The following is a 15,543-nucleotide window of genomic DNA, read 5'->3' on the forward strand; positions in this document are numbered from 1 at the left end:
GTGGGATCTGCTGGACAAATGGTCCGGATCGCATCTTCAGATGCATCAGCGGATAACCCTATATCCAAGGACAAGGGTGTCTCTCCTGTGGTGGTTATAGAGTGCTCATCTTCTAGAGGGCCGCAGATTCGGCATTCAGGATTGGATGCTGGTGACCACGGAGCCCAGCCCGAGAGGCTGGGGAGCAGTCACACAAGAAAAAAAATTTCCAGGGAGTGTGATCAAGTCTGGAGACTTTTCTCCACATAAATATACTGGAGCTAAGGGTAAATTTATAATGCTCTAAGCTTAGCAAGACCTCTGCTTCAAGGTCAGCCGGTATTGATCCAGTGGGAAAAACATCACGGCAGTCGCCCACGTAAACAGACAGGGCGACACAAGCAGCAGGAGGGCAATGGCAAAAACTGCAAGGACTTTTCGCTGGGCGGAAAATCATGTGATAGCACTGTCAGCAGTGTTTCATCCCGGGAATGGAAACTGGGAAGCAGACTTCCTCAGCAGGCACGACCTCCACCCGGGAGAGTGGAAACTTCATCGGGAAGCTTTTTCCACATGATTGTAAACCGTTGGGAAATACCAAAGGTGGACATGATGGCGTCCCGTCTGAACAAAAAACGGGACAGGTATTGCGCCAGGTCAAGAGACCCTCAGGCAATAGCTGTGGACGTTCTGGTAACACCGTGGGTGTACCAGTCGGTGTATGTGTTCCCTCCTCTACTTCTCATACCTAAGGTGCTGAGAATTATAAGACGTAGAGGAGTAAGAACTATACTCATGGCTCCGGATTGGCCAAGAAGGACTTGGTACCCGGAACTTCAAGAGATGCTTACAGAGGTCTTATGGCCTCTGCCGCTAAGAAGGGACTTGCTTCAGCAAGTACCATGTCTGTTCCAAGACTTACCGCAGCTGCGTTTGTCGGCATGGCGGTGGAACGCCGGATCCTAAGGGAAAAAGGCATTCCGGAAGAGGTCATTCCTACCCTGGTCAAAGCCAGAAAGGAGGTGACCGCACAACATTATCACCACATGTGGCGAAAATATGTTGCGTGGTGTGAGGCCAGGAAGGCCCCACAAAGAAATTTCAACTCGGTCGTTTCCTGCATTTCCTGCAAACAGGAGTGTCTATGGGCCTCAAATTGGGGTCCATTAAGGTTCAAATTTCGGCCCTGTCGATTTTCTTCCAGAAAGAATTGGCTTCAGTTCCTGAAGTCCAGAAGTTTGTCAAGGGAGTATTGCATATACAACCCCCTTTTGTGCCTCCAGTGGCACTGTGGGATCTCAACGTAGTTCTGGGATTCCTCAAATCACATTGGTTTAAAACCAGTCAAATCTGTGGATTTGAAGCATCTCACATGAAAAGTGACCATGCTCTTGGCCCTGGCCTGGACCAGGCGAGTGTCAAATTGGTGGTTTTTTCTCAAAAAAGCCCATATCTGTTTGTCCATTCGGACAGGGCAGAGCTGCGGACTCGTCCCCAGTTCTCTCCCTAAGGTGGTGTCAGTGTTTCACCTGAACCAGCTTATTGTGGTGCCTTGCACCTACTAGGGACTTGGAGGACTCCAAGTTGCTAGATGTTGTCAGGGCCCTGAAAATATGTTCCAGGACGGCTGGAGTCAGGAAAACTGACTTGCTGTTATCCTGTATGCACCCAACAAACTGGGTGCTCTTGCTTCTAAGCAGACTATTGCTAGTTGGATGTGTAATACAATTCAGCTTGCACATTCTGTGGCAGGCCTGCCACAGCCAAAATATGTAAATGCCCATTCCACAAGGAAGGTGGGCTCATCTTGGGCGGCTGCCCGAGGGGTCTCGGCTTTACAACTTTGCCGAGCGGTTATTTAGTCAGGGGCAAACACGTTTGTAAAATCCTACAAATTTGATACCCTGGCTAAGGAGGACCTGGAGTTCTCTCATTCGGTGCTGCAGAGTCATCCGCACTCTCCCGCCCGTTTGGGAGCTTTGGTATTATCCCCATGGTCCTTTCAGGAACCCCAGCATCCACTAGGACGATAGAGAAAATAAGAATTTACTTACCGATAATTCTATTTCTCGGAGTCCGTAGTGGATGCTGGGCGCCCATCCCAAGTGCGGATTGTCTGCAATACTTGTACATAGTTACAAAAATCGGGTTATTATTGTTGTGAGCCATCTTTTCAGAGGCTCCGCTGTTATCATACTGTTAACTGGGTTCAGATCACAGGTTGTACAGTGTGATTGGTGTGGCTGGTATGAGTCTTACCCGGGATTCAAAATCCTTCCTTATTGTGTACGCTCGTCCGGGCACAGTACCTAACTGAGGCTTGGAGGAGGGTCATAGGGGGAGGAGCCAGTACACACCACCTGATCGTAAAGCTTTACTTTTTGTGCCCTGTCTCCTGCGGAGCCGCTATTCCCCATGGTCCTTTCAGGAACCCCAGCATCCACTACGGACTCCGAGAAATAGAATTATCGGTAAGTAAATTCTTATTATCTCTCTCCTAGCTTTGATAGGAGCTTGAATCCTTACAGAATTATTAGACATTTTCAACTTTAACTCTAAACTGAATAATCTGTTGCTGTTTTAGTTATTATTATTATTATGTTTTTTGTGTGTGAGTGAATTACATACAAAACAAAGCCAAAAAACTTTATTGTACAGCACCTTTTTTTGTACACGAACACTGGTATGTCTCCACCCCGTGGAAAAATAGTATGTAGCTATCTTCCGATATGCATTTATCCAGGTATAATTAAGATCTGAACATTTCCCATTTTTGGGGGGGAATATATTTCCCATTTTGCATATCAATGTTGTTTATGTCTGATTTGTTTTGTTGAGTTCCCTTGTATCTTAAGAGCAGAAATAAAGACTACATTATTAATTTTTAGGCACATCATTTATCAATAAACACTAAGACAACATAAGAGTGCGCCCAAACAAGAGTCATACTTTTCTCTCTTCCTGCTTATATATGTCTCCACCCTGCCAAGCTCAAAGGATTGTCCGCATCCATTCTGTGCAGTTTTAAAATAACGGCGCAAGCAGCGTTCTTGTGGGGGTAACTAATTTTACAGCAAGCACTTAATTATGCAACTTTTGATAACCCCCGGGGTTCGCATGTTCTGCATCATACCACTATGCAGTGTAAAATTAAGTTTACCTTTAATTTCATGTGATTTGCTTGAAAATAATAAATTTAATTAGATTTATTTTTATATTGCTTATGTTTAACCTGGTTTACTGGTAGCTCTTTGATGCATAGATATCAGGGGCAAAAACAGGATTTCCAGACGGGAATTTCCATTTGTATACTTCACATCTCTCTCACCCCATCTCTCTTTCTCTACCCCTCTCTCTCTCTCTCCCCTCTTTCTCTCATTCTCTCTCTCCCCCTTTTTCTCTCATTCTCTCTCTCAGGGAGGAGAGAGCAGTCTTGTATGCTTGTCAACAAGAATGTACTTCCTTCCTCTCTGATTGGTATGCCAGTATACCAGAGCATGCACATGGAATTTTGGGGCGATATGATGGTCAGTGTCACAATCATAAGTACTGTAACTTTTCCTGTGTGCTTATAATACTGGGGTGGGGACGGACGGACAGGAAGCTCCCCTTAGTCCGTGCCTGTTTATGTGGTTGTTTTTTGTGATAATGACCAGACTGTCAGTAAAAGCGCTCAGACACAAATATTCATAATCAGCGAAACATTATACTACTGTAAAAAGCTCTAATACCAGTTTAGATATGATATTATAGCTTTCCTTAAAGAAAAGTGTATTGCTTCCTTTACAATGAAATTAAATGTAAGTCACAAACTGAGTGTACTGATCATTTTTCCTGTGTTTCCTTGTAGTGAGTGACAGTTGTTTCAGGAACCTGGCAGAAGATCGGAGTGGCATAAACCTCAAAGACTTAGTGCAAGATCCTTCATTGTAAGTATTGTTTTGTGGTTACTGATATGTTAGCGCTGTGCTCTGGTTTGAATGCTTTGAGATATGAGTTCTTACAGGTAATACTACATTGTTTTGTTGTGGCAGATAAGTCCAGCATGTCAGGCACAAATTGCGCTGCATAACAGCTGAAGAGATAATCGGGCTCCAAATGAAATGTACCAGATACAGGGGACAGTGTTTTCCTCTAATGCTATTCGTTTTCTAGATCTCCTAATAAATTAACAAACACAAAAAAGCCAACTACTACTAAATGAGAGCCTGTTAATTAGGCTCTTAGCGAATCTGGCAGTGAAGACATATAGGTCCGTGAATTTACAGTATAACCGATTCTATGTGTTTTTGCTTGAAAAACAGGTAAAAATCAAATTCAATCCCCCCTAAATCTTCTCTGATGCAGATTTTCCAGGTCTCTGCTGGCATTTGAAATGCATTAGTCCATGTGCGTGAATGTCAAACAATAATGATCTGGTCTAACCGTTCTCTGTTTATTCAGTATCCTTTTTTTCTCCTTACCCATCGCTTCATTATCTCCTTATTTTTTCTACTTTCCCCACTTATGTTCTCCCACAGGATTATTTTTCCATGTACCGCTTCTCTCCATTCCATGCTTAAACAGACTTGTTGTACACCATCGCTCTGTGTAGACATGTGTTAACTGTTTTTTTAATTCTATTTTATTTTTCATGAAATAAAGAACAGGATTAGAGAATTCAAGCATTTTGTATATGGCAAAACATAGTTATGGTTTATAATCATAGGACACTTTCTGGTACCCCATATGTATCAAGGAAATACATACTGCAGAATTCTGCATTGAGCTGTAGCGCTCGGTTAACAGGTGTGTTCCAGCTTTAAGAACATTTGGGGTCATTCCGAGTTGATCGCTAGCTGCCGTTTTTCGCAGCGTAGCGATCTGGCTAAAAATCGCCTGTTCTGCGCATGCGTATGGGCCGCAGTGCGCACGCACCAAGTACTTTCACACAAAACTATGCAGTTTTACACAATGCCAAGCGAGGCTTTTCAGTCGCTCGGCTGATCGGTGAATGATTGATAGGAAAGGGGGGTTTCTGGGAGGCAACTGTCCGTTTTCCGGGAGTGTGCTAAAAAACGCAGGTGTGTCAGCAGATAACGCAGGCGTGCCTGGAGAAACGGGGGAGTGGCTGGCCGAACGCAGGGAGTGTTTGTGACATCAAACCAGGAACTAAACTGTCTGCAATGATCGCAAGGTAGGAGCAGGGCCGAAACTAGGGGGGGGCTAGGGGGGCAGGCGACCTGGGCGCCGGATTGGAGGGGGCGCCGAGACCCCCAAACACCGCCGCGGCACTTTTAAACCCCCTTCTCCCGAGTGCCCAGCTCGGGGGGCGGGGTTTCGCGGAATGACGCGATTGCGTCGTGACGTCACGGCGCAAACGCGTCATTCAACGAAACCCCGCCGGAGGAGGGAGAACTGAAGGGGGAGCCCGGAGCCGCGCAGACGAGGAGGGAGAGGCGGCTGAAGAGCGGCGAGAACCGCTTCAAATGTAAGTCAGCCCCTCTCCCTTCCTCTCTCTCTCTCTCTCTCTCTCTCTCCCTCCCTCTCCCCACCACCTGCCGTAATGTTTAAAATGGGGACCTGTGCCTGCGTACTGTGTAAAATGGGGACCTGTGCCAGCGTACTGTGTAAAATGGGGACCTGTGCCTGCGTACTGTGTAAAATGGGGACCTGTGCCAGCGTAATGTGTAAAATGGGGACCTGTGCCAGCGTACTGTGTAAAATGGGGACCTGTGCCAGCGTACTGTGTAAAATGGGGACCTGTGCCAGCGTACTGTGTAAAATGGGGACCTGTGCCAGCGTACTGTGTAAAATGGGGACCTGTGCCAGCGTACTGTGTAAAATGGGGACCTGTGCCAGCGTAATGTGTAAAATGGGGACCTGTGCCAGCGTACTGTGTAAAATGGGGACCTGTGCCAGCGTACTGTGTAAAATGGGGACCTGTGCCAGCGTACTGTGTAAAATGGGGACCTGTGCCAGCGTACTGTGTAAAATGGGGACACTTGCCAGCGTACTGTGTAAAATGGGGACCTGTGCCAGCGTACTGTGTAAAATGGGGACCTGTGCCAGCGTACTGTGTAAAATGGGGACCTGTGCCAGCGTACTGTGTAAAATGGGGACCTGTGCCAGCGTACTGTGTAAAATGGGGACCTGTGCCAGCGTACTGTGTAAAATGGGGACCTGTGCCTGCGTACTGTGTAAAATGGGGACCTGTGCCTGCGTACTGTGTAAAATGGGGACCTGTGCCAGCGTACTGTGTAAAATGGGGACCTGTGCCAGCGTACTGTGTAAAATGGGGACCTGTGCCAGCGTACTGTGTAAAATGGGGACCTGTGCCTGCGTACTGTGTAAAATGGGGACCTGTGCCAGCGTACTGTGTAAAATGGGGACCTGTGCCTGCGTACTGTGTAAAATGGGGACCTGTGCCTGCCGCAATGTGTAAAATGGGGACCTGTGCCTGCGTACTGTGTAAAATGGGGACCTGTGCCTGCCGCAATGTGTAAAATGGGGACACTTGCCAGCTTACTGTGTAAAATGGGGACACGTGCCTGCCGCAATGTGTAAAATGGGGACACTTTTTCCTGCCGCAATGTGTAAAATGGGACACTTTTTCCTGCCGCAATGTGTAAAATGGGGACACTTTTTCCTGGATATGAAATTTATGTTAGAAAAGGCAGTTTTTCAGGTTAAAAAGTTCTGAAAGAGAGAGAGATATATATATATATATATATATAATATTTGTATTCATTTATTTTTTTTATTTTTCTTTTTATTTTATTATTTTTATTTATTTATTGTAAAATAATTTTATTTATTTTTTGCGGGGGGGAAGGGGGGGGGTGTCAAATGACTACCTTGCCCCGGGTGACAGAAATCCTAGTTTCGGCCCTGGTAGGAGTAGGTCTGGAGCTGCTCAGAAACTGCAGGGAAATATTTAATAGCAGAACTGCTAACCTTTCGGTCGCACTTCTGCTAAGCTAAGATACACTCCCAGAGGGTAGCGGGTTAGCGTTTGCACTGCTGTTAAAAGCAGCTAGATTTCCATTGATAATTTTTGTGTGATTTTGTTGTCAGCACATTCAACTGTGTAAAGAACAAAGTATTTAATAAGAATATTTCATTCATTCAGATCTAGGATGTGTTATTTTAGTGTTCCCTTTATTTTTTTGAGCAGTGTGTGTGTATATATATATATATATATATATATAAATAAATGTATTTTTATATTTTTGTATATTTTTTTAACGTTCTATGGGGGAAGAATTTAATTAGCACTGTGGCCGGTTAAGTGCCCAAAGCTATTCATTTGACTGCATTGCACCCGGCACTTAATATGGAAGCTGCATTTTACCTGGGGGTCAGTCGCGGTAAACTGCATCTCCCAGGTTAAGTGCTGGGCGTGATGCAATTACCATACATGTAAGCCAGCAAGTTACCCCGAGGCACTAGTTAATGCAGATTTCTGCTCCACACTCTGGAGGGTGTAATAAAAAACTTGTTACTTGTAGGTTTACCATGTGAGCAATTGAATAGCTCCGGACACTTAACCCGTGAGCTACGTACCCGCTATGATAATAATTCGCCCCTGTGCTTTTCCATTTTAAAGCCTATAAAGAGCTTATACTTCATACAAATAACATCATGAAACCTGCATAAGATTGACGGGGCTATTGGAATTTAGCTCAGTAGAGGATAAAAGGGACAAGCTCTCATAGGGCCTATCTCATACTCGACAGCTCTTTTAGTACGTCTGGGAGAGTTTCAAATGTGGTGAGTTTCCCAGCTTTACCATCCCAGATCCCACGCACTTTACATGGGTATGATAATGTGATTTGCTGCAAATTGCGTTATTACAGCACCCCCCACACACTGGCATGAAATGGGGCAGAGAGCTCTGATGATGCAAGTTACTGTACATCCTCTTGCCTCTCACACCTGCCCCCTGGGCCTCCCTCTTCTGGATATTTCAGAGGGGAGCAGAAAACAGGTAAGAATGTCTATGTAGGTACTTCATAAAATAGATAGAATCACATGTATTTAATGCTTAGTCTGGCCAATAGATGCAGAATGTTTTGTTTGTTTCCAGCAACTCAAGATACAAGTAAATATGCACCAATGGTCCTTCTGCTAGCTAGAAGCTGGTTCACATAGAATGCACTATAACAGGAGATGTTGCTAGAGTGTATGGCTTGTATCACAGAGCACACCTTTTTGCAATAATTAATTTTTCAATTACTTTACTGTGTTATTTGGGGGGCGTATACTAATGAAATAGCTCTTATTGGGGCAGATATATTAACCTGGAGAAGGCATAAGGAAGTGATAATCCAGAGATAAATGCAAGGTGATAAACACACCAGCCAACCAGCTCCCATATGTAAATTAACAGTTAGGAGCTGATTGGCTGGTGCATTATCACCTTGCACTTAACACTGCTTTATCACTGGCTTATCACTTCCTTATGTCTTCTCCAGGTTAATACATCTACCCCATTGTGAGTACCTGGTGTTCTGTGTAGCTAAGCAAATGTTTGCCAATACACTCTAGCAAGATGAGTGCCCTAGTATAAAATGTGCACTATGGACATTAATAGTCACAACATTTTTATTGTGCAAGTGTCCCCCACAGACCGCTACACAGGTGTCATCAAATAAGTGTTGCACACACACAACACAGATGCCATCAAATAAGTGTCCCCCACAGACCGCTACACAGGTGTCATCAAATAAGTGTTGTACACACACGCTACACAGGTGTCATCAAATAAGTGTCCCCCACCGACTTCTACACAGGTGTCATCAAATAAGTGTTGCACACACACAACACAGATGTCATCAAATAAGTGTCCCCCGCAGACCCGCTACACAGGTGTCATCAAATAAGTGTTGCACACACACGCTGCACAGGTGTCCTCAAATAAGTGTCCCCCACAGACCGCTACACAGGTGTCATCAAATAAGTGTTGCACACACATGCTACACAGGTGTCATCAAATAAGGTGACATCTAACTGACTGTGTTATGCTGGGCAAATATTATACAGTAATCTTGGCGCATTGCTCAGAAAACTGGACACTGTATTTGTATGACTGATCTCAGAATGTCGAATGGTCTGACATGTCGAATCGTCCAGCATGTCCGTACCATGCAATATTTTTGGAGTTGTAAGTCGGCCGCATCGTGCGGTGTAGGCCCAGCGGAGGAACAGGGAAATATCTCCTCCCCAGGGGAAGAACTCCGATATCGCGTGGCCGTACACTTTTAGAGATATGAAGTCACTATCATTATTACACTTTTATCTTCCTAATGATCTATTTTCCATTATCTTCTTAATAGCAAATTGGCAGGAGTTATTCATTATGAGCTGCAGATCACCAATGTTCTCCCAGTGTCAGCGTCTTGTGATACTCTTGGGAATAAAATCCGTATCTCGTGAAGAAATCATGAGCTGGCATTCTTTGTCTTGGATGATGCAGTTCTTATATAAAATAGCGGTTGGCGTTATGTAGAACGACGTGCCGTGGCTAGGCGACCTTTGTGGGCTGTGTACTGCCTATGATATACTCTGTACATATGGGGACTATTTTGGTTCTAGAAAGACAAAATATTTAGTATTCAATAAAGTGGTGAATGAGGGTCGGGAGGGGGCACTTATACACTGACTGCTTATTTTACCATTGTGTATGTATTTATATTTACTTTGCTGAGAAGGATAGGGGATCTCTGACCATTATAGCGTGATTTCACTGGTCATCATGAGTAACCTCAGAGTTACTCAGATGTCCGATGGTCCCGCAGTTGATCCGATGCTGCGTTTTAGGACCAAGCAGCTGATCACAGTAGCCGGCAGTGGGTGTCTTTTTACTTCAGACACCTCCTGTGGTATAATTTCGTACTGCCGCTACTTGCAAAGATGCAGCGGCTGTGCCATTTTCATACACCTCTGACCCAGCCTTAACGGGGGTACACACGTAGTGATTTTTACTTCATTTCTAAGCAATCTGACTAGATTGCTTAAAAATTAAGCACACATCGCTCCGTGTGTAGGGTGCCGGCGACAGCGATGTGCAGTCCTGCGCAAATCTCCCCGTGTGTACCCCCCTTTAGTCTCATAGGAATAAAATGCATGATGCCCAGCTGTGGACATTTAATGAATCGAATGTAATCGGTGATAACTTTTAACACCAAAAATAAGGGAATTCAGTGATCTGTTGAACAGAAACAGATGGTTCTGCGACAGGTAATCCCTTACAAATCTGTGAGTTATTTGATTCATTTCAAAGTAAACTTGGCTCTTCAATTGAGTTTAGGGAAATTGGAGCTTACCATAAAGAGCTTAACATGCACAGCTAGATAACTGTTTCAGGAAATTCAGAGATGCTCTTTTTATTCTGACAACCCAAGCATTCTGAGAGATCTGAGATGCGGAGGGAATGCACACAATTCTGGCCGAGACATTATTTCATCATGCGTAACAAATACAAGCTGTTAGCAGATCAGTAGCTCCGCCTCAATGATTACAGACTTAACACATAAGGGGAAGAGTTATATCACCCTGGTATATATTACAGTGGACTCGCCTAAGTCATAACGCAGTTCCTATTCTTGTGTTGTTTCTTTTACTCAATACTCGCTCAACATCCGAAGCAATCATTAAATAAACATTTATCATACTTCATTCTGTTCTTTTTCTGTCAGGTACTATAGCTGCCTGGTATCGTATGGTAGTTGTGCAACCTCATTATGCTATGCAAATATTCCAAAATCCTTCTGGTCTCCGACTCCACCCAAAAATAACTGCAACTCCAGGCCCGATTTACAGTATATGTGTGTCAAATTAATTATAGGCAGATTCCATTTTCAAATGATATCTGTAGTAAAGCTACTTTATGTCCCAGATTGACAGTTTTATCCCTAGAAATGCCTCTTGGAGGTGTTTTTGGGAATCCAAGTAGCAGATCCCCTGGCTTTGTTTCTTTATAAGTCTGGGTACACATCAGGACGATATGTATCCCAGCAACCCCATGACCTGATGACCGCTGGTACAATACATTGTGCAGCCTAACACACTGACCGATCCGGTGTATGACCGCACAATGTGTCGTTACCCACCACATTCACCTGCATGGCGTCGTCAGTTGGATCAGCCCATTGGCTGTGCAGCACTTCAGATGGGACGACCCCACTGACGACAGTCACGGGTACACACAGAGCGATCCACATCGGAACAATATATCGCCTAATGTAGACAGTACCTGGCTTGTGGGAATGGCAGCCTGTAGTGACATCACAGCAATGCATGCAATAATTGTGGCAATAGCTGCTGTTAACGATATGATGTCATCATTATCATCAAGTTGCCCATAATCTGGTTTCATCAGATGCCTAATTTACGGTGGCAAAAAAGGTAACACGTAATTAAGTTTTGATAAAGGCTAAGCCAGAGGTTCTCAAACGCGGTCCTCAAGACACCCCAACGGTCCAGGTTTTAGGTACATCCATGGCTCAACACAGATGGTTAAATCAAATTGACTGTTGTGCTAATTAAGTCACCTGTGGCTAAGAATGCATAAACTTTAAACCTGGACCGTTGGGGTACCTTGAGGACTGCGTTGGAGAACCTCTGGGCCAAACATTATTTCATAGCATATACTGACAACCTATCCTCTGCCATTAATTTTGTAAAGACTCGACTGTGAAAGTTGGATGGAGACTGTAAGCCATTCAGTTGCGAGGTGTATGTCAGCCTACCCATCTTTGGATACAGTCCGTGAGGAAAGCCCCGTTTTTGTAGACATGGGACTTTCCAATAAAACAGGTGAAACACTTCATTTCTGGGTGACAGCTTTAATTAGTTACGCAACATAGGAACTCCGGATAAATTGTAAAAATTGACAAAGAACTTTTTCTCTTTTTCTTTGCTCTCTTGTGATGGCCACATTCACACACGTGCCTCTGTCCAGTAATATCACAAAACAAGGAAATGTTTAACTTGAGTGTAGTGTCTGTAATTGACTTGATTCTTCATATTGTATGTCTGGCTCTGTCACCCATTTGATAGCTTAGCGCTTACATACAATCACCACTGGAGGCAGTGGCGTAAGTTCGTCACAGTTGCCGAAGGCAAGATAAATATTGGTGCCCCCCTATTTCCTATATTAAGATAAATGTATGTATGTGTGCGTGTATGTGTGTATATTTATGTGTGTGTGTGTGGAGTGTTCTGAGAAAAATGTATATACTATATTTCTCTAATGTCCTAGTGGATGCTGGGGACTCCGTAAGGACCATGGGGAATAGACGGGCTCCGCAGGAGACTGGGCACTCTAAAGAAAGATTAGGTACTATCTGGTGTGCACTGGCTCCTCCCTCTATGCCCCTCCTCCAGACCTCAGTTAGAATCTGTGCCCGGCCAGAGCTGGGTGCTCCTAGTGGGCTCTCCTGAGCCTGCTAGTAAAAGAAAGTATTTGTTAGGTTTTTTATTTTCAGTGAGCTTCTGCTGGCAACAGACCCACTGCTACGAGGGACTGAGGGGAGAGAAGCAAACCTACCTGTCTACAGCTAGGTTGCGCTTCTTAGGCTACTGGACACCATTAGCTCCAGAGGGTTCGAACACAGGCATCTGTCCTCGATCGTCCGTTCCTGGAGCCGCGCCGCCGTCCCCCTCGCAGAGCCAGAAGAACAGAAGCTTGAAGACGGCGAAAAAGGCGGCTGAAGACTCCTGTCTTCATTTAAGGTAGCGCACAGCACCGCAGCTGTGCGCCATTGTTCCCAGCACACTTTCACACTCCGGTCACTGTAGGGTGCAGGGCACTGGGGGGGGGGGGGGGCCCTGGGCAGCAATTGAAGTACCTTTTTGGCATAACATACATATATACAGTCAGGCACTGTATATATGTAAAAACCCCCGCCATTTTTTTCACACAGAAGCGGTACAGAAGCCCGCCGCTGAGGGGGCGGGGCCTTCTTCCTCAGCACACCAGCGCCATTTTCTCTTCACAGCTCCGCTGGAAGGACGCTCCCCAGGCTCTCCCCTGCAGTATCCAGGTACAAGAAGGGTAAAAAAGAGAGGGGGGGCACATAAATTTAGGCGCAAAAGGCATAAAATCGGCAGCTATTGGGTAATCACTTATTATAGTGAATATCCCTGGGTTATATAGCGCTGTGGTGTGTGCTGGCATACTCTCTCTCTGTCTCCCCAAAGGCCTTTGTGGGGTCCTGTCCTCAGTCAGAGCATTCCCTGTGTGTCTGCTGTGTGTCGGTACGGCTGTGTCGACATGTTTGATGAGGAGGGTTACGTGGAGGCGGAGCAAGTGCGGATAAATGTGGTGTCGCCGCCGTCGGGGCCGACACCTGATTGGATGGATATGTGGAAGGTCTTAAATGACAATGTAAGCTCCTTGCATAAAAGGTTTGATGACGCTGCAGCCTTGGGACAGCCGGGGTCTCAACCCGGGCCTGCCCAGGCGACTCAGAGGCCGTCAGGGTCTCATAAACGCCCACTATCTCAGATGGTTGACACAGATGCCGACACGGAGTCCGACTCCAGTGTCGACGATGATGAGGCACAATTACAGCCTAAGATGACCAAGGCCATCCGCTACATGATTATTGCAATGAAAGATGTATTGCACATTTCAGAAGTTAACCCTGTCCCTGACAAGAGGGTGTATATGTTTGGGGAGAAAAAGCAGGCAGTGACTTTTCCCCCGTCACATGAATTAAATGAGTTATGTGAAGAAGCGTGGAGTTCCCCTGATAAGAAAGTGCTGATTTCCAAAAAATTACTGCTGGCGTACCCTTTCCCGCCAACGGACAGGTTACGTTGGGAATCCTCCCCTAGGGTAGACAAGGCGCTGACACGCTTATCTAAGAAGGTGGCCCTGCCGTCTCAGGATACGGCCGCCCTAAAGGATCCTGCGGATAGGAAGCAGGAAGCTATCTTGAAGTCAGTGTATACACACTCTGGTACTCTACTGAGACCAGCTATTGCTTCAGCCTGGATGTGTAGCGCTGTAGCAGCATGGACAGATACTCTGTCAGAGGACATAGATGCCCTGGACAGGGATACTGTCTTGCTAACCCTGGGCCATATAAAAGACGCCGTCTTATATATGCGGGATGCCCAGAGGGACATTTGCCTGCTGGGCTCTAGAATTAATGCAATGTCCATTTCTGCCAGGAGGGTCTTATGGACTCGGCAATGGACAGGGGATGCCGATTCTAAAAAACACATGGAGGTTTTGCCTTATAAGGGTGAGGAATTGTTTGGGGGCGGCCTCTCAGACCTTGTGTCCACAGCGACAGCTGGAAAGTCGACTTTCTTGCCTCAGGTTTCCTCACAGCCTAAGAAAGCACCGTATTATCAAATGCAGTCCTTTCGTTCTCAGAGAAGCAAGAAGGTCAGAGGTGCATCCTTTCTTGCCAGAGGCAGGGGTAGAGGAAAGAAGCTGCACCATGCAGCTAGTTCCCAGGAACAAAAGTCCTCCCCGGCTACCACTAAGTCCACCGCATGACGATGGGGCTCCACAGGCGGAGCCAGGAGCTGTGGGGGCGCGTCTCCGAAAATTCAGCAACCAGTGGGTTCGCTCACAGGTGGATCCTTGGGCTATACAAATTGTATCTCAGGGATACAAGCTGGAGTTCGAAGTGACTGCCCCTCACCGTTACCTAAAATCAGCCTTGCCAGCTTCCCCCACGGAAAGGGAGGTAGTCCTGGCGGCAATTCACAAGCTGTACCTCCAGCAAGTGATAATAATGGTCCCCCTCCTTCAACAGGGAAGGGGTTATTCCACACTGTTTGTGGTACCGAAACCGGACGGTTCGGTAAGACCCATTCTGAATTTAAAATCCTTGAACATTTATATGAAAAAATTCAAGTTCAAAATGGAATCGCTCAGAGCGGTCATTGCAAGCCTGGAAGAGGGGTGATTTTATGGTATCTCTGGACATCAAGGATGCTTACTTGCATGTCCCCATTTATCCACCTCACCAGGAGTACCTCAGGTTTGTGGTACAGGACTGTCATTACCAATTCCAGATGTTGCCGTTTGGTCTGTCCACGGCACCGAGAGTATTTACCAAGGTAATGGCCGAAATGATGGTACTCCTTCGGAAGCAAGGAGTTACGGTTATCCCGTACTTGGACGATCTCCTCATAAGGGCGAGGTCCAGGGAGCAGTTGTTGATCAGCGTAGCACACTCTCAGGAAGTGTTGCAACAGCACGGCTGGATTCTGAATATTCCAAAGTCGCAGCTGATTCCTACGACGCGTCTGCCCTTCCTGGGTATGATTCTGGACACAGAACAGAAGAAGGTGTTTCTCCCGGAGGAGAAAGCCCAGGAGTTAGTGACTCTGGTCAGGGACCTCCTAAAACCAAAACAGGTGTCGGTGCATCACTGCACGCGAGTCCTGGGAAAGATGGTGGCCTCAAACGAAGCCATTCCCTTCGGCAGGTTCCATGCGAGGATCTTTCAGTAGGATCTGTTGGACAAGTGGTCCGGATCGCATCTTCAGATGCATCGGCTGATCACCATGTCCCCGAGGGCCAGGGTGTCTCTACTGTGGTGGCTGCAGAGTGCT

The 15,543-nt window shown here is 45.9% G+C and overlaps 1 protein-coding gene across 22 annotated transcripts in view; it reads left to right on the forward strand.

Moving 5' to 3' along the window:
• The window catches only part of GPHN (gephyrin), a 615,912-nt gene that overhangs the window by 150,870 nt on the left and 449,499 nt on the right, over nt 1-15,543 (forward strand). For all 22 annotated transcript variants that reach the window (XM_063948135.1, XM_063948129.1, XM_063948127.1 and 19 more), the window contains exon 2: nt 3,830-3,908. In XM_063948135.1, coding sequence (XP_063804205.1) covers nt 3,830-3,908 — 79 coding nt within the window. The remainder of the gene's footprint in view (nt 1-3,829; nt 3,909-15,543) is intronic.

This window comes from Pseudophryne corroboree, chromosome 12 (assembly GCF_028390025.1).
Source record: "Pseudophryne corroboree isolate aPseCor3 chromosome 12, aPseCor3.hap2, whole genome shotgun sequence".
NCBI lineage: Eukaryota > Metazoa > Chordata > Amphibia > Anura > Myobatrachidae > Pseudophryne > Pseudophryne corroboree.